Genomic DNA, 22989 nt, shown 5'->3' with positions numbered 1-22989 from the left:
AACTTTAAGTCATCTCTACGTCGTTTATAATACCAAATGCAATGCAATGTTCTGTAAATAGGTGTTTGTATTATTCAGGGAATAATGATAAGAAGATAATCACAAGTCTCTATATGTTCAGTACAGACACATTTTTTTCCCTCGAATATTTCCAGCCCTTGGTTGGCTGAATCCCCAGATCAGAACTCACTGTATCCAAGGCCCGCTATGAAGTGTTACTACTGGCTATACTTTATTAAGCTGGCTCCAACCCTTCCTCCACTTCCCCCAGTTTTCTATGCACTATTTAAATCTTTCACAAGTTCTCTTTGAGAAAAATACTTATCAGGAAAGGAGAAATCAGAGTTGGAAGGGAAACGCACAGACTGAGAGGCCTGAAAGATCTCAGCCATTTACAATGTGTTAACTTTATTTAGATCCCACTTCAAACAAGCAGACTGCAAAACAACAACAATCACCACCACCACGGCTGTAACCCCGCCCCCCAATTCAACACCTGTGACATTTGTGAGACAGCTGGAAGTTTGAACGCTTAAGACGCAGTGGATCGGGAGAAAGAAAGCGTTGGCAATTATTTTAGCTGTCACGACAGCGTCATAGTTGCGTTTTCCAAACGAGTCCTTATCTTCTGGAGAAGCATACTGAAATATCTGCGGATCAAACGGCTCGCTCGAGGGAGCTGATGGAGCGAGGCTGTAGAGGACACAGTTTGGACCATGAACCGACAGCGATCAGAACGGAGTCATGACTATCTGAGGGTGAATGATAGAAAGTATAAGGGCACGGTAGGTGGGTGGGGGGCACATCCTGCTGAGGTGCATTTCCCGGCTGCTGGCGGGGCTACCTGTTCCGGCCGTGATCGCTGGGGGTAAATACGGAAGTTCATCGACCAGAAAGGCTGGGCGAGGGGCAGGCTGGCAGCGGGCCCGGCTCTGTGCAGTGGCCATCCTGCCCCGAGGCCCATGTGCCCTCTATAAATAACAGGCTACACGAAAGCTTCACTATTTTAATGCACAGTTGCCCGCAGCTGCTGAACATGTTTGTTTACGTAGCTCTGCAGCCTTCTGTAAACATCACTATCTCAAAATTGCCCATGTGTCGGAGCATAAAGGGGCCCCTGTAAAAATACATATGCAGATGAGACCCGGCCAGCTCCTGCGTGCCGGCGTGGCTGGCGTCAGAATTTTCCAGGGTTTGATTCGTTTTCAAAAATAGAATCACATGACGGGAAGGTTCTTGGGAGGTCGCCTCCAGCGTCCCTCTGACTTCAGGCAGGGCCAGGACGAAGCCATCCTTAGGATGTGGTCTGTCCCAGAGGGTGTCAGTCTGTCTTCTACGAGACCCCCAGGACAGGCAAGGCCCGGGTCCTGCCCGGAAGAGGCTCGCATCCTACTCTGAGATGCTGCTGGCGTCGGGACGGGACACGAGGCGTCCACAGAGCGAGCACCACTGCCGGTCCTGCACCCCACCCTCCAGGGGTGCTAGAGGTTGAGGGGCAGGAACCTCTGGAGGGAGGCACTGAGGCCCTCCCAGCTCCTCCAGGAATGTGGTTCCTGGAACACCCCTCTTCCGCTTTCCAGAAATCCGCGAACTGTTGCTTTTTAAAAAATTTTAATTTTTTTTTTTTAAAGAAAATCAATAGTGGTTGCCTTTTTTTCAGGGATAGGGGTTGGAGCTTTGATTCTTTTTGCTGGCAGCTGACCAGTTTTCTCTAAGAAAGCTGAGGAAAGGTCAGCGAATGCTAGGAGGCAAGGATCTCTGTTCATTACCAAGAAAACGGCCGGTCTCGCTTTGCATAGCCTCTGGGGGCGGCACCAGGTGATTTGCCCAGGCCCACTTCAGGTATATCCGTGTGTTTGGAGACAGGGCCTCGGCTTGAGGGAACACAGGGAGCTCGGGGTGCGAGATTCAAAGCTGAGATCCTACCAGAGGCTGCATCTCCAGGGTCTTCCGGAGCTCAGACACCGGGTGAAATCTGCACACTACCCTCACTGCGTCCTATGGGGGTGTTACAGGGAGGGGGTGATTTAAGAACCACGCGGCGAGTCGTCTGCAACACTGAGGCTGCGTCTTCATGGACACCACCAGGGGGCGCCAGAGTCCCTGTGCTCAGGCCGGGCTAGAGAAGTTTCTGGGCTGCGGGGAAAGAAGGGACAGGCTCCCTGTTGGAAGCGAGTTTACCTCTGCCTCCTTCCTCTCCCCTCCACAAGTGTACTGCAGGTCTAGGCCCTGGTCACCCTGTTACTTACACCGGCGAGGGTGATGTAGTATTTTACAATAGTTGCAGATTTAAATGTGGAAGGAAACCTTTTAAAAGTGTGCTCAGTCAGAGATTTAGCTCAGTGGCGCCAGAACCTGCCGAGGCAAGTGCGAGGTCCTGAGTTCGATCCCCGATTCCGGGGGCGGGGGTCATGAATTAGAGGTAATCATGGTCTTATTGTACAGCACAGGCCGGAGTCACGGCTCTTGTCAAGTTTCTCTTACACAGTTGCAGACCCCACGCACACACCACAGTGCTGGGTCCTTGGTGGATGTGAAATAAGCACGGTGTCCCTCAGTACCCACAGGGGATGGAGCCCTGAACCTGCGACGTACCCAAGGCCGAGACGCTCAAGTCCCTTGTATAAAACGGCCCAGTGCACGCATAAGATCAACACATCCGCTCCGTAATTTAATAGGTTCCTGCCAATGCCAGATGTGATGCAAATATTATGTAAATAGCTGTTGTTCTGTATGGTTTAAGAGATAATGATAAGAATAAAAGCCAGCAGATGTTCAACACAGGCATGATCAAGAAAAGTTTTGGATCTGGGGTTGGTTGAACCTCCGATGTAATCCATGGGTCCCCTTCTGGGGACCCCGAGGGCGCCCGGCATGTTGTGATTATTTAAGGCCAGGTGAGGTCCAAACTGCTTTTGTTCTGTGGAAAGGAAAGCGCTACTGTCTCCAAGCTCTTCCTTGCAATCCTTTCCTCTCATTTTTCAGAGTTTGCTGCATTTAAAAAACTTACTACAAAAATGTACAGGGCTGCAGGGGACAGAAATGCGAGACCAAGGACAGTGGGGCTGGGTTACTCGGTACAGGTTGATGAAGAGGCCTGGTCTGCATGGATTTTCAGAAGCCATGAGTTACCCCAGAGCCTCAAGTTGAAGTCTTAAAAAGTAGGACAGATTGCAGGTGAGAGAGGTGACTAGTGATAATTCAGAAGAACAGTAATTCAGAAGGACTGAATTTGAGTTCTGCTCTACACTCTGGAGGGCATTATTGTTAGCTTGAGTCAAGCTTATGGCTCTGTTTTGTGGGGTCTTACGGATAAATATGGGCAGAACTATCTTTGCTGTTGGAATATGGAACAAGTGTAAAGTTGAGACTGAATGAAGACTTTGCTAAAAACAGACTGTTTTCTCCATGCTGGAAACGGATCATGTTCTTCAAACACACACATTAGCCACAGAGGGGTCAACAAATGGATCTGTAACTTTTCTTTTCTGTTTTTTTTTTTTTTTTTTCCTGGATCTGCAGGATAATATCTGCTGGGATTTCGCAAATAGAGTAGACAGAGTCTGGGGTAGCTGGTATAAAGAAAAACCAATGCTCTTGTCCTATGAATGTGTCTCAAAGAAAGGCCAACATTGCATTTGTATTAAAAGTAGTTGTTAGGTTTTTTTTGAAAGGCGTAACTTCTCTATCTTGGTTTGGTAATGGATGACCACACGTATTTAAATCAGTAGTGTTCTAAAGATATTTAACAAGTGCTTTAAGGACAGATCAAATTTTAACTCAACCAAATATTTTGAAATTTAAAATATACAAAGTGCCCTCTTTTATTGTTCGTTAATTCACTTTCTAAAAGGATCTTAAAAGCTAAATGGTTAGAGTTCTTGGTGAACATACTTCAGATTCTAAGACGCATAGACATACCATCTCATGAGCAGGGACTGTGTCCATATTCTGTACCTCATAGTAAGAGAATCAGACGGTTTAAAATGAGCATCTAACCCACAGGTAACCCGGGATGGACCCTGCCTTACCTGTGGCTTCCACCATTCCTTCTAGGATGACCACAATTTCCAGTTCCTCTTTAGGCAGCTGGGCTTTGGAGATCTCCCAGAAAGGACTCTGTTGGTTAATTTCATGGCTAATGATCAGTGGTGACACCAGAAACAGACGGTCATCCCCAGTGTAGTAGCCTACGTTGATGTCCGTCTGGTTCAGGGGGATAAACTCCCCTTCTGAAGTCTGTTTGGATTTGATCAGCTTGGCTCTGATGGAGGCCTCCACAATGTGGGAATTCCGAAGGTCCCCAACCCGGAACATCAGGCACAGTTTCCCGTCCCGCATAGAGATCACTGCGTGGGTGGAAAACACCAGGGTCTCTGCCCTCTTCTTGGGTTGTGATATTTTTACAAACATGCATCCCACCATGAATGCGTTGACAATGGATCCCAGCACAGACTGGATTAAGAGGAGAATAATTCCCTCCGGGCACTTATCTGTGATGACCCGGTAGCCATAACCAATGGTGGTTTCCGTCTCGATGGAGAATAAAAAAGCAGAGACGAACCCGTTGAGGTTGGTGACACAGGGAGTCCATGAGGAGTCCTCTATGTGGTCCATGTCTCCTCGGATATATGCGATCAGCCACCAGATCATTCCAAAAAAGAGCCACGTCACCGTGTAGACCATGACGAAGATGAGCAGGTTGAACCTCCACTTGAGGTCCACCAGGGTGGTGAAGATGTCGGTCAGGTAGCGGTAGGTCTCCCGCACGTTGCCATGGTGCACGTTGCACTTCCCATCTTTTCTCACGTACCTCTGGATCTTCCTCTTGGTCCGGTCCCGGCTGATGTGTCTCGGCAGGTCATCCCTGGCCTGCTTAGGCAGCTTTGGCTGGTGAATGGCCACGGGGCTCTCCACATCCTGATCCATGGAGTCGCCCTCCAGGACATTAGCTGGTGGTTTGGAGAAAAGAAAAGAGAAACAGGGTGAAATGCTGGCTCTCTGGGGACAGCCGAGCTGCACACTTTGTCAACGACAGTGCGAATGACCCAATGCCCCGTGGGTAGTTGTGGACAGGGTGAACAAGGGCATGGTTCACGGGCACCGTGCGGATGGCACCCTGGGTGATCTGGCTTGGGTAAGTCCTTCTCCATCCAGCCCAGTGGGGTGGATCCCCCCACCGTGAAAGCATCTCCCTGCCAGCCGGCAGCTGCCCCTGAGTCCACTCTGCTGGCGGATGTTTGTCACTCTCTGAGGTGCTGTGGCTCAGGGAAGGCAGTCAGCTTTCCAAAGAAGGCCTCCTGGGGTTCCAGCGGGCGTGGCTGTCCCACTCAGCAAGGGTGGGCTCTTGGGCCTGCTGCTGTGAACCGAACTGTGTCCTGCAACTCCAGGGTCAAAGCCTCAGCCTCCGGTGTGGCTCTGGAGATGGAGACCACAGGGTGACAGCTGCTGGTAGAAAGAGTGGGCCCTGATCTAAAGGACGTCTTGTCCTAAAGAGAGGAAGAAGAGACACAAGGGGTGGGCGTGTGCAAAAGGGGGTTCATGGGAGACAGGGTGAGAAGGCATCCGGTGGGAGTCAAGGAGAAAGACCAGACACCCGTCCTGTGGGACTGCAGCCCCCAGAGCAGAACCAAAACATGAACGGCTGTTGTTTAAGCCGCCCAGTGCGTGGAAATCATTTACCAAATGCTCATGAACCCACCTCACACGGTTGTTAATGAGGTTAAACGAAAGCCATATACACGACTCATGCTTATATGCGGCACGCAATGAATACCTTTGGTAATAAATTATGCCCTTACTATTTTTCATCTTTAGGGCAAGAATTTTCAGCAAGCTTTTTACGTTATTGATCAGGACTTAAAACATTTTCTAGTTTTTGTTGGGAAATATGCATCCGTCGTACTTTAAGTTAGGTTGATTCAGTGCCAAGGCTAAAACAAAAGCGGGTAAAGAAATGAAGGACCGTTCCTTCTCTTTCTGCGTGTTCACACATTTAATTTGGTCTCTGCTGCAACATTTAACACCTGTAATTTGGTGCATGGTTATTTTCTTTCTGATGGCCTTCGAGATAGATGCTTTGCCATGATCATTAGTGAACTGTGCATTAGGGAAGCTCTCTTAGAGTCTGCCTGCTGGGGGAGTCTTGGGACGGATTCTGCTATGAAGTGGGTATGAGCCACTGGATGAAATTACTTGTTGAACCAGCAATTTCAGGGCTTCTAGAAGCAATGCCTTCCTCCAGGCACTCACGCTGGGTCCTTCGCCTGTGCTGTTTACTTTTGCAGTGACTGTGGTGGGAAGGCACCCTGTACACGGCTAAGAGAACAGCCAGGGGTGGGACTAGAGTGGTACCAGGTTTGCTCATGGGCCAGCCTTCCTCACACCTGCCGAGTCAGTGTGCAAATCAATCGCACAGCTCTGCTTGATGTTTCAGCCCAAGGAACAGAAGGCATCAGGGCTGCAGGATCTGCTGTGTGGCTTGGTAGCTTTGACTTTCAGATCTCGGCCTTCAATAGCCTTCATTCGTACATGAAAAAATCTGTGTATTTCCTCCTTAGGACAGATGTCCAGGCAGGGGTGGAAGAGAGCAGGGATGGGCTGGGGGCGGGTGGGGTGTGTGGACGGAGGGCCCCATCCCTGCCCACTGCCTGTTCTGTGCAGCTGGGGAGGCCTTGACTGCAGAGCCCTGAGAGGGGCCCAATGCACCTAGCCTTGGGCACTGGTCTGAGAGCACAAAGCCACCTGAGCTCTTGTCTCTCTGATTCCTTAAGCGGAAGAAGGATGTTTGTCAGATTAACTGCTTCTCAGCAGCCTTCACAGATAGTTCCTATTTTTAAGATGTTAGGGGAGAAATCTTGTCTCTGTCCCCTCTGCCCCCAATGGGAAGCTGTTTTCCTCCCATCTTTCTGGCTCAGCCGCAAACCTGAAGATGCAGGCACCTGTGTGGACTGGAGGGACCTGCAGAGAAGGCTAAGGAATGAGTGGTGACGGTACTCCGGGCACCTGGGGCGGCTGCCTGCATCCCTGGAGAGTGTGACCACTGTCCCATCCTCCCTGCATTCAGGGTGGCCCTTCGGGACTGGGACTCTCCCACTGGATGGGAATGGCCCTCCTCTGTATCCCTCTGTCCTCCGCTGTGGGGGAGATGCTGGAACCAAGAGCAGGAGAACCTGGGTACTGAGCCAGACCGAGAGACCTGTGTCTGTCTACAAGCCATGGCTGGGTGAGGTGGGGACAAGCACAGGGCTGTAAGAAGCCGAGCAGGAGGAGAAAGCGGCAGAGAAGGGGCTGATGCTGGAGACGGGCAGAGTCAGCTGGGAGAAGAGGGCCGGGGAGTGAGGCAGGCTGGCTGTGTGGCACATGATCGGTCGGAGCAGTGCGGGGCCTCCGGGCTGTGTCCAGAGCGTCGGTGGCACCGCTGGACAAGGAGACAGGGCCCCTGCAGGTCCCGGCTGTGAGCCGAACCTCCGCTGCCCACCCGAACACAAGCAGAAGCGTGCGGGGAGGACGGAAGAGGACCGTAGGATGGCTTTCAGCAGTTCCTCCTTTCTTGGAGCCCAGGTGTGGACTGCAGCAGGGATCGGAGTTGCCTTTCCCAGAGCGCGCTGAGCTGTGCCTGGGCAGACTGTGGCTGGAACGAGGAAGCAGCCACCTCGCCCGGACGGCCCGCACTGCCCGCCCCCGGCAGACCTGGCCTGACCCTCGGCTGCCATGGGCATCGGCCACACGGCCACTGCCAGCCACTGCACTGCGCCTTCAGCATCCTGCGTGGAGCTCGACGGCAGAGAAGGCAGAGGAGAGGGTACCCCTGGGAGCTGGGAAGCGGCGGCGGGCAGAGGGGCAAAGGAGGGGGAACCGGAGCCCAGAGTCTGGGTGACTGTGTGACTTGACAGCCCCTTCTCTGGGGTTTGGCCCAGCATCAGCACAGGCCTGTGAAGGATGAGGTTTTGAATTTCTTCCCTTCTCTCCCTCGGGCTTTTTTCTTTCTTTTTGATCTCTGTCTCTCTCTGTTAGGAAGCTGATGAGTTTAGACAGAAGCAGCAAAGGGATGAGATCCTCCTTGCGGGGTTGTAATCTAACCCGAAAAAAGTAACAATGCCAGAGCCCTGGGCTGGAAGGAGGCTGGTTCCAGGACCAGCGGAGCACAGCTGCCACCGGGCGCCTCAGAACCCCGAGTGTGTCGGGGTTTCCTCATGGAAAAGGCCCACTCTTGTACGGCTTCCACAGGAGAGACATGCAGAACCCAAGGAAGGTTTAGATACCACTCTCAGACTTTTTAGTGTCAAGTGGAAGATCTGAGAGAGATCCACACACAGTCCAGACTCGGAAGGGAGAGGACCCGGGTGTGAGCAGGGCAATTCTACACTATTCTGTTAAACACCCTTATTCTTCCAAATTTTCTAGGGTGATTTATGTAATGTCTGTAATCAGAAAAAGCAAACACTGGGATGTCTGATTTAAAAATGTTGTCCCACAGAAACCTAACTAAGGTCCAAGTTCGGAAGGCATCTCATCCTGTAGGCGTTTCTGCAGTTCAGAAACAGGCCCTTGCTTGACCTAGGTCCAGGCAGTGAAGAAACTCGGCAGGACCCTCATCTAGAGTGTTGGCAAGGAGAGGTGGAGATGCAGCATTCAGGAGAGGGGCTGCCCAGCAGGGCCTGCAGAACACAGCCAGCTGCTGTCTGGGTGACACGGAGTCAGCCTGGGGTATTCAGGGGCCGTCACAGGGTGCTGCAAGGAGGGGACAGACGAGACCTTCCTGTTGTGCTGAGTTCAGTCCCAGTGGTCCTGACAGAGGCCTTAGGCGCAAAGCATGGCTTCCCCCTCATCAAAGGTGATCCATGCATGTAAAGAAATATTTTTCACAGGCAGGACACGGTATTTTCCCATCATATATCTGACTAATATTCAATATACATAAAGAACTCCTGCACAAATGCACAAAACACAACCTATGCAGAGACGGGCTTGGGGGGGGTTACCGGGGGAGCCAAGGGGACACTGTGCAGGGTCCTCATTCCCCACGTGCCGTGGACAACTGGTGACCCACTTGGAAGACAGGCGACGTGGCGAGCCCCTCCTTTATCCCTTATGTCACAGCGAATGCCAAGCGGGAGTTTGCAAAAAATAAAACCACAGAAGTAGAAGATGTATTTTTAAAAATAATCCTGAGTTGAGAAAGCCCTTTTTAAAGACATGACAAGAATCCAGAAACTATTTAAAAAGACTGATATTTTTTTGACAATTTATAAAATTTAAGTGTGTGTAAAAAGAAAGGAAGAAGTTAAACCAGAAGAAACATATTGGTGAAATGTAGCATGTATGTGCTCCATTTACAAAAGTAATCAGTAGCCTAGGAGAAGATGATCAGAGAAAATGAGTAAGGAGTTTCTGAGGGAAGAAACACACATAGCTTAAAAAACATGAAAAGACAAGTAAAAGCATTGCCAATAAAATCATGTTTTATCCTAAGATTAGCAAAATTAAAGACCAACAGCAACTGCAGCATGGGGGAGGTATGGGGTTTTGAATGCGTATGTTTCACCGTACATTAAATAATGGTGCTTCAGGAAGCCAGGGGAATGGCAGGTTTGTAGCTTAGCAAAAAGTATATGCACCTTGGGTTGGTAATTCAAGGTCTAGACAACTACCGTAAGGAATAATTTCACAAATGTTCATACTTTGTATGTAGGGGATGTGCTACAGCTGCTTACAGAGAACAGTGAAGACTTCACTGCAGCAACCATGTGCAGAGTTCCGATTACATGTGCCATTGTAGATGTAATCCACAGAGTATGTTGGGGTCACTGAAAGGGGTTTTCCAATCATTTGAGCTCTTCCACTCTCTGCAATGACCGCCTTGCAAGAAGGCTCACATTTAAGGTCGAGACTCCTGCATGATCACTGCTCCTTGTACTGCTGTTGGCTTCTTTTTCCGTCTCCCACATGGGGCTAGAGACTCCTGCAGACAATCTCCTGTCCCCACCTGCCCCGTATATGACGCAGGCTGGAGGAAAAAAATACACGGAGACAGAACTAGGAGAGAGAACGGGGGTGCCAGGATGACCAGTACCAGTGCAACCCACAAAGGCACTGGCCGGTCCCAGGCGCTGACTTTTATTGGCAATCAGTTGGGGTGAGGCGAGCTATGTGCGGTTTCTATGGGAATTGAGGTAAACAAGGCTCATAAAGGACAGAACAAGGCCTTCTTGAATTAGGAGCAGAATAGACAAAATGTATGGCCATAATTAGAACATTGTCCTTTCAGTCAGAAGGTTTTAGCTTTGGGAATGGGATTTGGGTGCGAGTTACCCCGACTTCAGCACATGGGCTTTGGCTGGACTCACTTCTATAAACAAACTAGTTGTGGGGTTCACTCTTCACAGCCTGCTTTGGGCATCATCAGGATTACTGTCCTCTGCATCTCCCCCTTCTCTGTGAAATCATTTACTGTGCGTTTTGCAATCTATCTGCCCTTGTTAGAGGGTGGGTCTCCAGCTGTGTCTCTGTTTTATTCAATGATGGAGCAGAGAAAGGCACCTGGCACCTATAGTTATGTTCCCAGCACCTACACCTGAGTGTGTGTGTGTGTGTGTGTGTGTGTGTGTGTGTGTGTGTGTGTGTAGTGACCTGGTGAATTGTCCCTGCGGTAGGGTTAAGGGGAAAAGAAGAATTAGAAACATATGGTCGACTTTGCATATATCTTATGATAGTGTGGGTATGCCTGTGAGTGTGTGTATAAGAATGTTCTCTAAAATATGAATTTTGATCCATCCCTGGGTTGTAAGTTTGTGTGGGTGTTTTTGCTTTCTCTTTCAATTTTTCTATATTTAAATTTTCCCTTGATATGCTCAGTAGGAAACAAAAAGCTGTATCTGATTTGGAAAATCTCACCAAACGCGAGGGCGACTGAAGCGGGCAGCCGGGAATGCGAGTCGCCATGCAGGGGGTGAGGAGCCTCCTGCTAAATCCGCGTCCCGCAGCCAGGACTGAGATCCTGCTTGGGAATAGGGAGTCACTATTTGCGGATGTAATTGGGGCTAGGACCAAGAGGAGACCATACTGGGTTAGGCTGGGCCTGGAGTCTCCTAAGATGACGCAGACCGGGGCTGGGGAGGAGCCCGAGCTGGGCGGGGCCGCGAAGCCCCCCCCCCCAGCTTGTGAAGGGAGTGGGGTCCCAACGACGATGCCTCATTTTGAGCTCTGATGCCCTGGAATTTGAGCGAATGCACTTCCGTGGCTTCCAGCTTCTGGCTCAGGAGGATTTGCTGTGGCAGCTCTGGAAACCAACAGAAGGGTGACCTCGGCAGAGAGGTCTCAGGCCGGGCTGCAGCGGGCTGATTGGTCCATGGGGATCGCGGGGCGGTAAACGGTTTAAAGGCAGCAAGGGCCGGATGGGAGCTGCTGGAGCCGGGACTCACCTGCGTGTGTGCATGGGAGCCTGGGTGCATGTGCGCGGGCGAGTGCATGTGCTACGAGCAAGCGTGCGAACTCACACAGTTTTGAGCCCAGTTCCCAGCTGAGGAGAACCAGAGGAGAGACCTGACATTCCACGGAAGGGGCAGCGGGCGGGGTACAGACTGGGGTAGAAGAGAAGAGAGGACATGGGCCGAGAGTGCAGGGGGACGACAGAAACCCGGGGCGCAGGGCAGAGGCAGGCACGCGTGGGAGGGCGGGAAGGGGATGCTGGGACATTTCCCTCGGGCTGTGCGTCACGATTTTGATTCATTGCATTGGCCCTGCATCGGGCAGAGCAAATGACTGAGCTCAGCACAGCTGCAGAACAGGCAGCGCTTTTCCCCTTCCATGGTCAAGGAAAGCACCCCCGAATGCTGCTTGCACACCCATGTCCACAGCGGCCAAAAGGTGGGAGCAACTCATGTGCGCACCCAAAGATGAACAGAAGCAAAATGTGGTGTAAACACACCGAGCGGAGTATTACTCAGCCTTAAAAAGGGAAGCGACTCTGACATGCTACAAAACAAGTGGAGCTCGAGGGTTGTGCTAAGTGAGATAAACTAGATGCAAAGTAACAACTGTTACACCCCGCTTTTATGAGATCTGGAGAATAGTCAAGTTCCTGGGGGTGGAGGGACAGCGCAGTGGTGCTTGCCAGGGGCTGGGGTAGGGCATTGGGAGCTCCCGTTTTTGAGAGGTGTAGAATTTCTGCTGGGGAACAGGGAAGAGCTCTGGAGAGGGGGGTTGCTGCATAATAAGGCGACTGTACTTCCTGTTGCCCAACAGTGAACTCACAAGTGGTAACAATGTGCAATTTTATGTCACATGTATTTTACCTTGTGAAAAAGAAAATGGTTTTAAAAAAGAAAAGCATGTGCATTTAAAAGAGAGATCAGCTTGGGAAGTGCCTTCCTGTCTTACTTCAGGAAAAGTTTATAAAAAGCCACAGACCTGGGAAGGAGGGTGGGGTTCCCGTTGTTTTTCCTGCCTGCCTTTCTCCCTCTGTAGCCACTCACTGGTTCCTGACCCGGCTGGGCAGGGAGCTTGGAAGCTCTGAGCTGTGGCAGCAGAGGCAGCAGGGAGAGGGAGCCACCGTGGAGAAGGCCTGGTGCTGTGTCATGGGCAGAAGGTCACAGTCCATACTTTCCCTAGTGCTCACTTCCAAAAGGAGTCACTGTCTGGAGGTTTTCTTGGGTGGGGTCTGGTGATGACACCTATCCTTTATGTGTGGTGGAAGGTTGATTTTATCTGTCCCGCACCTTGAGCTCCAGGGACTTGGGAGGCTCCTGGCCAGACAGATGCAGAAATTTAAGGTCAGTGGTGCCTGCTACAAGGGTCAGGACACTGTTGTTCACTGCTTGGTAAAAAGTGCAATTTCATCGCTTAAAGGAGATACATAGCCAATCACTTCCGGCTGCCCCAAAGAGAGGGGCATTGACCAGCACTCTGCTTTCTCTTTCAAAGGGATTTCGAGATCCAGGACCTCAGACATTTAGAAGCATTAAGGACGTGGCAGGCCCACCATGATCAGTTGTGCAGGTTGTGCACTACACAAGGGTGTCCGGATAATGGCAGCTAGAGGGTTGAAATCTGGCAAGTGCCTTGCCCACCAGGCCGTGTACCCTTTCTCAGGCCCGAGTCTTCTCAGGGAATGGGCACCTTCCATAATTTCCCAGCGTTATCATGGGAGCGCAGCAGCTCTGGAACTGTGGATATCATTCATTTCCTCTCTTCCTTTTCCCCCCTTGCTATTGGGGATTAAATCCAGGCTCTTTGCACTAAGCTACATCAACAGCCCTTTCTTATTTTTTACTTTGAGACAGGCTCTTGCTAAGCCTGAAGCTGCCTAAACTGGGCTCAGACTTGCCCACCCTCCTGCCTCAGCCTCCTAGAGTGCTGGGATTACAGACCTGTGCATAAAGAGGGAGGGGTCCAAGGAAGCCAGCTGACTTCCTGGAGGCAGAATGGAGTTGGCTCCAGGGCTTTGGGGTTGCAGCCTGGGTCTCCCCTGTGTTCTCTGGCAGCCTTCTTTCTCCCTCAGGGATCCTGGACTTGACCGTTTCCTCCCGAGAGTAAGGATTACTCTGGTCTCAGCGCAGGGTCTGGAGACAGCGAGGCCAAGTCTGGTGACAGGGCCGAGGGGCAGGAGGCGAGGCTGGGGTCCTGCACCTCAGGCTCCTTTCCGGCTATATCCACCTTGGAATCTCAGTTTCTCCACCCGTAGAAGGAGAACCCGAACACGGATGGTGAGGAAGCCCGGGTCACGTGGGTGTGGCACCTGGTGCACGGTGGGCGTGGGACACACGGTGTCTGGGTCACAGGAGGGACAGCACTGTAAGTATAATAACCACTGTTTTTATAAGCTCAGCATTGTCCTGGAAACTGTGAGATCCAGAAACAGCCTGGGACGCAGATGGGCCTGGCCATCTGGAAGCCCGGGCTGCCTGGTGACACAGAACCTGCGCTCCGCCCCGTATCCCCATGTGGCCTCACTGAATGCTGTGGCCAGAGAGCAAGGATGCTCGGGGGCACCGAGACACAGGTCGGTGGGAGCTTCCGGAAGGGTGTGGGCACAACGGCGCCCTGCGGTGTGACAGGAGGAGGCCGGCTCTCACCTGGGGAAAGGGGACACAGCTACTACGGCAGGGAAGGGACAGAGGACTCGGGCAGTGGGCCTGCCTCCAACGCTGTCTTTACCCTTCGTCGTCAGGAATAGGAGGGAGTGCACGCGTGTGTGTGTGTGTGTGTGTGTGTGTGTGCGCGCGTGTGTGCACCGTGGTGAAGACTGAGGAACATGCTGACGAACCGGGCCTCCCTTGTGTGTGGTTGGGGTCAATTAGGCATCCGGTGGAGCAGAAGTGGGAAGCTTGGAGTGGTGGGTTGGAGTGGGATTTGCCCGGGATAGGGGGTCGCACTTGGGCAGGGACGGTGGAGTTGGAGAAGACACAGGTTAAAAGAGAAGACCTTCCAGGTTTTAAAGTCGGAGTAAAACCCTGGCCAGTGGGGAAATCGTGGTGTCTTACAAAATCCCAAGTTGGGAGGGAAACTGGCATGAGGGTGAACAGGCTCTGGTCCCTGCTGTGTGCCTGTGCTGAGCTCGCCTTCTATCCCCATCCTTGAGGGGTCCGTGTGACTCACAGCACTGCTGGCTGCGGAGAGGTTGGAGACCTTGCCTGGCCCAAGGTGACACAGCTGGGCCATGCTCGTCCATCGCCAGCACTGTCCGCCACCGTGGGTACAGGGACCGGAAGTGGCCAGGTGTGGCAGGGGAGGGAGGAGCTGTCCCTGAGAGTGAGATCAGAGGGATGGTTTAGACTGCAGGACCCCAAGGATGTCCCCAGAGACGGAGCTCAGAGGACAGAGGGTGCAGGAGCGGAGGGGAAAAGGGGGTTGGTCCCACTGACCGGAAGTATCCAGGGTGGGGAGACCAAGATAGCACACTCATCAGAGAGAGGCCCTGGGGTTGGGCAGGCACCAGGGGAAAGCTGGGGACCTAGAGAGGGGGTGCCAGGGTCAGGGTCAGACCACAGGGGAAGCAGGGGGCGATGGAGGTGGAGGAAGCGGTGGCAAAGTAGCTTGGAAACAGCTGGAAACCTGGTTTTCCATGTGAGGGATGGAAGGGAGTGACAAGAACTCCCAGGGGTGGGAGGAGACAGAATGAGGGCGACACACTGCCCTCAGGGAAAAGACCAGCTCTTCTCCACCTGAGGAAAGCACGGGGCTGGCCCGGTGGGTCCCGGCCTGGAGCAGGACGGAAACAGCCATTCCAGGGCAGCCTCAGGTGAGGCTGGCTTTCCAGCTGTGGGGGCCGAGAGAGCGATTTCCCGGTTTCCCTGGTAGAGCTGAGACCCAAGGCCCCAACCCCAGGCTCTGGCATTGTGGACAGCTGGCTTTTCTAAAAGGGTAGTTGCTGGGGCAGGAGGGGACCCTCAGTGCACCCCGCCTTCCTGAGACCCAGTGGTCACCGTGGTGTCCTCACTGGTTTTCTGGATCCTCACAGCAGAGGAGAGAAAACCCTGGCATTAGCCAGAGTTTCAATTTTAGACAAGTGTTCCAGCCCGTTTCCCGCAGACCCTTTCCTGTTGAGAAGTCCAGCAAGTGGAAAATGGAACGTCATTTTCTCAGTGCTCCTGTCCTGGGATCACAAGAACTGGCATTCTGAAGGGCAAGAAAGGGTCCCGAGTAGTAGTTTACTGGGAGCGGTGATCACGTAGTTGAGGGTTCTGGGTAAAGTAACCCCCACGCTGGGCACCTGGTACTGGCAAAAAGAAGGGGGGCCTGGTACACTCTGGGGGGATTCTCTCTAGTCCAACAAGCTATGTTTAATTTTGCAGGAAAACTGTTATTTCCTTCCCTCACTGCCCCTCTGCCCTGGACTTCACCTCTAAATGCACTGTGTTATTTAACTTTCCACTGGCACTGGAAGGATCTGCATTTTAAGCAGGTCAACGCCGACTTTCTCTTGTGGGAAGGCCGTCTCCTCAGACTGTATCTCGTGTATCTCAGTGACTGTGCTAATTCCTGCGTCAATAAAGCAGAATTACTTTTACTGAAGTGTGGTTTCAGTTCCTGGCCATACTTGCTTGAAATGCAAAGCGCCCACATTTTGCACAGCATTAAACCCTTGATGTTTTGGAGGAATCTGCAGCTGGTATTTCAGGGTGTCTGTAAGAAAAGCCGGCTGGCTTAAGCCAGGGGTGTGGCTGTGGGATTTCTGGGAAGCGGGTGTATCTTTAGACGGGTTGGTGGAGGGGAAAGGTACGGACTGGACTTGGGGGTGAGGGCTCAGCTTCTCAGATCGTCAGTCAGTGGAACCTGGCCTCCCTACACACCAGTTTTCTTCGACACTGTCTCTGGACAGATCGATCAACCGGCCTCTACACTGAGGAACATTCGTGATAGTCATATGTTCTTTTTAGGGTTGTAAGGAATTTATTTTAAAAGAAAGCTTCAACTGGACCCTGCAGCACATGCCTGTTACCCCAGAGCTCTGGGAGACTGAGGCAGGAGGACCGCAAGTTTGAGTTTGGCCTGGCAGCTTAGCAACTTGGTGAGACCCTGTTTCAACAAAACAAAACAAAACCAACAAAAAACCTTGATTCACTTCCTGAATGGTCTGTAGCCAGTGAGTAACTGTTTCTTGTTTTTTTCTAGCCAAAAAAGCCTTTTCACAAGGCTTCAGTAGGTTCTGGTCCCCCCTTCAACCCTTCTGGTTGTTACCCCCCCCAACTCATCCCATCGTCCTTTGCAGCTCTGGCATCTTCTTTTCTGAGTGTCTTTGATCGCATTGTGGTGGCTGCCTCCAGGTTCCGAACTGACTCAAAACATTTATCTTTTGTGATCACTTTGACTTTGAGGAAGAACCAGAAGCCTCACGCTGCCTGACCCAGTGAATAAGGCGGGTGAGGTCACACCGTCGTGTGTCCACAAGCTGCCTTTCTGTTGGGTGGTGCTTGGCGGCTGCGTTCACTGTGTCTTTGTAAGAGACAGTCAGAAAAGAGGATCTCCAGCACTGCTTCAGGAAGTGGCCAGAACGATGGGGTGAGTGTATCGAAAGCCACGGGAAGTACTCTGAAGGGGATTAAAAGCAGCATGTGTTTTACCGGAGTAAAAATTTAAATAAAACTAAGTTTTGTTTTTTAAATAAGAAACTAATTTAAACATTCGCTGTATACATTTTGTTCACTCCAGCATCAACCTATGCACATCCTAGTTCTGTGAACCTGTATCTGAAGGACATTGGGTTTGAGAGTCACCGGAGCGAGGGATGGGGACCTCATGGTGCTCTGTGTCCCCACTTCTCTGACAGCTGGCCCAGCACGCCCTCATTTCTCTCTGACTCGGCCCAAAGCGTCCTCTCCCATCCCGGGTGCTCACCGGCTTCTCCCTCCTTCCGTCCTGCCTCGCCCTGGTAAAGAGACGTGACTCAGTCAGCCAGCAGTGAACCAAAACGAGAGTGACATATTATTCAAATAGAGGCGGATTCTCTGACACAAATGCGAGGTTGGCTTAGACTGTTGTTAGACGCCAAGGAAGGATGAAAGTAAAGATTCTAAAATAGAGCTGTGGACTCAGAAACGGGGGCAGCCCCAGGCTGGGAGCCTCTACAGACTCCCCAAACTAAACAGCACCATCCTGTCTGTGAACCCAATGCGGCCCCTCAGGAGGGCAGGGAGCCTCAGACCTTGGCACTACAGGTGTTGAGAATTTTTAGGGATTTAGCCTTCTTCCAGTCCTTCTTGGAGCTTTCAGCCCGGAGGGACCAAGAATCCTTAAGAAGGGAAGGAGGTGCCAGGCCCCACCTGACGGCTCTGTGCTAGTCTTTCACCCTGCCCTAAAAGTGATGTGTGTGGGACATAGGGAGCATCGATGTCCCCACTGTGATCTTCCATGGTCTGAATGTATCCTCCCAAAACCATGTGGAAACAGTCCCCTGTGACAGGGTTGGGCAGTAGGCTTTTTGGAGGGAACTGATGTCTCAAGGAGTGGACCTCCTGAACGGAATAAAGCCATCACGACAGGGCTTCAAGGAGGAGTTTGCTTCCCCTTTCTCCTTTTCTGTCCTTCTGTCCCTTCCACTCCCAGGATGATGCCCTCTGAAGGAAGCAGCAGGAGGGCACCATCTTGGAAGGGAAAACTGGGCCCTCACCAGACACTGAACCTGCTGCCACCTTGATCTTGAATGCCTAGCCTCCAGAACTATGAGAAAAATAACACTTCCATTCTACATAAAGTACCTGGCCTTGGGTATTTTGTTACAGCCACACAAATGGACAATGACACCCTCCACTACGACGGCCCATGGACTGTCCACGGCCGGGTTTCCTAGGAAAGGGTCTCATGATTTGTGGCGCTGCATCTGTGTGTGAACATCTGGGGCCAGGACTCTGTAGGAAGGAGGCTTCTCTCCTCCTGACTCCCTCAGCAGCTTAGACCTTGGGCCAGCTGCAGGCGGAATCTGCAGTAAGGCACAAGTGTGTGTACCTCACCTCTGGCCTAGGTTTGGTATCTTGTCTCTACATTTCATTCCAATAACTTCTAGTAGTGACCGCTGCATGCCGTGCCTATGCTCGGCCCTGGGTGTACAAAGACTAATAGAGCACACACCCTTGCCAAGGGGATTTGTTCTCAGTTCAGACTCAGACTCTCCAATTCCAAGTCTCTTTTGTGGCTGGCAGCTGGCCCAAAGGCAGGTGTGGGGGCAGGGTTAGGGCTAGAAGACAGTTTTTTAGAATGAAATAAGATGTTCTTTTAGAAGTTGTTTTGAAATAGACAGTGATACCTCATGGGCAGTGAGAATACTCAATCACTTGACAGGTGGTGCTTGTACAGCACCAACACACTAAACACCATTGAAGTGTGCACGTTAAAATGTGCACGTGGTATGTGAATTGCACCTGAAAAAGACTTTGGATGCTTTGGGTGCTTCGGATGGTAAAGGCCTGGAAATCCAGCGTCTCCAGAAGTTGCCTTGTGTGTGGGCCCGAGGACCAAGGCTGTGTGCACAGACAGCCGGGAGGTGTGTCGTGGAGACCCCTGTCCAGCCCATGGCCGTGGGATATGGAAAGAGGGACCAGGCAGATGGATTCACCCTCTCTTGGGGGGGGCCCAGGTAGTGAACCGTTCACCTTTGCAGTCTGCAGTGCCACCCCTGTGTGCAAAGCCAGGCCAGAACACCGGGCAGGCCGCTCCTGAACAGTGACGGATGGCTGCCCCTGAGCTGCAGTGGCTGCAGCACTTCGTGGTCACCCAACGCAGGGCACCATCCTTACTAATGTTCTTATGCAAATTAAGTACGAGAGGCCACAGGGGCCATTACAATTGACTGGCTGGCATGGGTTCTTTCTTCCGGGATGATTTTCCTAACAAATTACTCTGGGGTGTTGTATCTTCCCTTTGTGAGACTGGGCATTCCCTTTGACTGCTCGATGTTCTTTTCCTGTGTTGTGTTGATCAGAGTTTCCTTAGAAAGCACAGCTTGTTCTTTCCCTGTGGTCCCCATTGTGCGTCAGAGCTGTGTGCCAAGCACAGGCCTGTCTCATTTTGCCTCTCTCAGCGTAGGTTTGCTAGAGGAGGAAGTCCCACGTGGGGTTAGAAAGGCCCACAGTAAACCAGATTTGTGAATACTTGGTGGATTTTCATCAGGTGCTGGAAATTTTTCTTTTTCTTCCGACTTAGGTGGCAGTGCTCTCTTGCAAAAATAAGTGAATTAGTAAAGCAAAATGAAGGGAAGCCAAGAATGTGCGTTCTTTGCAGTCCTGGGCCCATGTTTATCTGTTTCCCCCAGGATCATCTTGCTATGACGAAGAAACCCTATCCTAGCATAAGCTTGCACACACACATTTTCAGGCACCTCCAGTCTCAACCGATCTCAATGTAAGTCTTCTGCCTTGGAAGAGAAAGCGAACTGCAGGGAGTTTGACTCCTTCCTGTTCATTGGGGGCCACTGAAGGTTGAGCCCTGCCTGGACTCTGGGGTCAGGGTCTGAGGCTGCTTTTGCATACAAAGGGCCAAGTTTGTGCCCAAGGATCTTGGGGGAGCCCTGAACTGTCCTGACCTGGGGCCTCAAAGCCTTTCTGCTCCCGATTCTGCAAAGTTCACAGTTTAAGCTGACTGTGAGTGCATGGGCCCGAGATACAGGGATCCGAAGCTGAGAGCCCTGCTCCTCCCCGTAGGTGCTGCAGGTCCCTAGGGAGAGAACAGCCAGGCCCTGCACCCAGTCGGCCGTCCCCGAAGCCTGGGGATGGATGGGTTCCAGGACAGTGGCCTGCGCGGCTTCCTCGGACTGTGTCTGTTCCGTGCTCACATCGTGCTGTTTTAACAGCGAGGCTGCTCACACAGAGGGGTAACTGCCACGGGCCCTGGAGACAGGCGGCCGGGGTAACTCGAAACCCACTTGGTGCACACTGATTTATTAGCAGCGCATTTATTACAAGGGCCAACGCTTCCCTGTCCCCACGGTTCGCCTGCAGCCGTACTGTTACAATGCGAGCACATGGGATCCGGGCCTTTTAAAATCACTTCATTTCTCCCCAGGGTCCATCGGCACTGCCTGTGTGCTGCTCTTAGTCTTCCCTGAATCCCCCTTGCCTTCAGGTCTCCAGGAAAAGTTTATTTGGTCTCTTGAAAGTCATGGGTTGACTTCTCGACACACACACACACACACACACACACACACACACACACACACACACACCCAGGAGTGATCTCATCTGCTCTTTTTTAAAGGGAACATGCCAATCTGTTCTCCTCTCTCAAACTGACTGGCCTGGGACACTCAGCATTCACAGATGAGGTACCCATGAGAGGCTCACCGGTTTGGCAAACTCTTGGCTCTAACATCAATGCAGAGAGGTGGGTGGTGCTAGCCTCCACCAGGGATTGACCTCGGGTCCTTGTGCTTTCGAGGCACGCGGCGACACCTCTGAGCTACATCCCCAGCCCCATCCTGACATTTCCACATTCGTGTGTTTCCCTGAGCCCAGCCCACACCAACATGGACCCTGCAGTTGCAAGCACAGCAGTGCGTGAGGGGTGACGTGCTGACCATTTCTCCTTCTAGCACCGAGGCTCTCTCTTCTCATTACAAGCAAAAGAAAGCAAGGCAATGCTCTGGAACGTCTGAGTTCCTCCTGGGGCGAGCTGAAGGCTAAGGCTTTCTGGAATAAACGAATCACTTTTGCTGGCGAGAAACCTGAGGGGTCACCAGTGGAGGGGAGAGGAAGCTTTGCTGTGTCTCAGGCTTGCAGGCCTGCTCTGTCCGAAAGGGCAGCCGGCGTCCAGCAGCCAGCAGCTAGGAGCCAGAGGAGGCTGCTGAGCACCTGGGCTGAGCCGGGCCGACCGGAGATGCGCAGTCAGTGTGAGCTGTGCGAGGGATTTGAAAGCGGCGAAGGGATGCGCTGGGGGAGGAGTGCAGTGTCGTGGGGCTGCCGCGCGAGCGTGCGGCGCTGGATTCAACCCCAAGTACTGCAAAGAAAAAAGCAAGACGTGCGTCCGACAGAGCATGACTCAGTCCTAAAAAGGAAATTTGGTTATTTGCAGAAAAATGGATGGATCTGGAGATGCTCCCTTGGAGAGAAATAAGCTAGACTCAGAAAGGCAAATACTGCACTTTCTTCTAATATGTGGGGGTCTAAAGATGGTGACAAGAAAGTAGAAGGGAGACGATTAGACCGGGGAAGAGCAGGCAGAGGCTGGAGGAAAGAGGGTGTAAGGGCAGGTAACGGGGCGTGACCGCGATCAAAACTCACTCTACACATTGAATGCCCCCCAAAACTGTGGGAAATTAAGGCGGGGAGAGGGGCAAGGTAGGGGTCACAGGGGAAGTATTTAAAGCGTGTTATGTGCATGTCCACGTCTGCCAAAATGAAATTCACTGATCTGCATAACCAGTATGTGCTACTAAAAACATGGGGAACAGTAACGATGTAAAACGTGCCATTCATGGTTCTTTTTCAGTACCAGGGATCGAACTTGGGACCTTGCACTTACAAGGCAGGCGGCGGCACCACTGAGCTAAATCCCCGGCCCCAATCATTGTTTTTATGTTGACTTCCCGTTGGAATAATGTTCTGCATACATGGAGTGAAGTAGCGTGTCATCCTGTGGATTCACCCATTCGCCCCCCACTTTAGATGTGTGTGCCAGAGAATTTCAACTCTCCCGTGGGGCTGGCGTCCTGTGTCCTCAGTGTGGCTGGGACTTAGGCAGGCCCACCCGGCTCCCGCCGGCACTGGGGTTGACGGGGAGGGATGCACAGCCCACCGTTGGCTCGCTCAGAAGAAAAGGGCCACCACTGAGAGGATTCACCTTTCCACACGGAAGGACCTCACCAGGGTTTCTAAAACTGGGGGAGGACTTCATAAGGCTTCGGAGCTGAGTGGGAGTAATTGAAAAGGGCTGGGGGCTTGCTGACACGTATGAGTAAACATTTTCCTTCTTCGTTTGGAAGCTGTGACCACGGTAGCCAGCTGGCTCACTTTGTCAAGTGCTAAGCGAGCACGTGCCAGCTCTCCACAAGCCGCCAGGAGCCTGGCTGGTGCCTCGTGGAGGAGCGAGGCGCTGATAGTGTCTTGTGTTGGTGCTCAGCGCAGCGAGGTGAGGAAGTAGCTCTTGGAAAAGTGGATACTTGAGAGTGGAAAAGGCAAATGGAGAAGTGGCTGTGTATTTTTTTCGGCTTTGGTAAATAAAAGTTTTGTTCCTTTTGAATTTTTAGTCCATTAAAAATTCTTCAGGTTTAAAAAAATATTAATGATTATCAAATGTTGGGGTCCAGTGCTGAAGGGATAGATCATGGTCCCAGCTTCCAAGCACCAGGAGGGACTCTGCCGGCCACTCTGCTCTTTCCTGCCCAGTCAGCACTTCAGATGGTTTCTGGAGGGCGCTTGTTAGGCGACCATGAAAGTCTGCTGAAGAAAGTGCAAAGGCTGTGGTCAGTGTTCTTACCAACCTAGACCTCTTCTCTCATTTTCCTATTCTGGGAAGCTCAAGACCATGAACTTGGTTTGAGTCTATACCTTTCGGTTAGAA

General features: G+C 51.9%; 1 protein-coding gene across 9 annotated transcripts in view; it reads right to left on the bottom strand.

Moving 5' to 3' along the window:
* Kcnj6 (potassium inwardly rectifying channel subfamily J member 6) overlaps positions 1 to 22989 on the bottom strand; it is a 232191-nt gene that overhangs the window by 64499 nt on the left and 144703 nt on the right. For 7 of the 9 annotated variants that reach the window (XR_004514228.1, XR_004514229.1, XR_782626.2 and 4 more), the window contains exon 3: positions 4032 to 4952. Coding sequence is in view for 4 of the 9 variants with exons in the window: in XM_010636557.2 (XP_010634859.1) it covers positions 4032 to 4952 (921 nt within the window). In the remaining 5 variants the exon portion in view is untranslated. The other 2 variants (XM_010636558.2, XM_010636560.2) reach the window with 2 other exon arrangements.

This window comes from Fukomys damarensis, unplaced genomic scaffold, assembly GCF_012274545.1.
Source record: "Fukomys damarensis isolate Sample0158 unplaced genomic scaffold, DMR_v1.0_HiC HiC_scaffold_24, whole genome shotgun sequence".
Lineage (NCBI taxonomy): Eukaryota > Metazoa > Chordata > Mammalia > Rodentia > Bathyergidae > Fukomys > Fukomys damarensis.
Note: the sequence above shows the minus strand (reverse complement) of the source record. Positions and strands in the feature narration are given on the sequence as shown.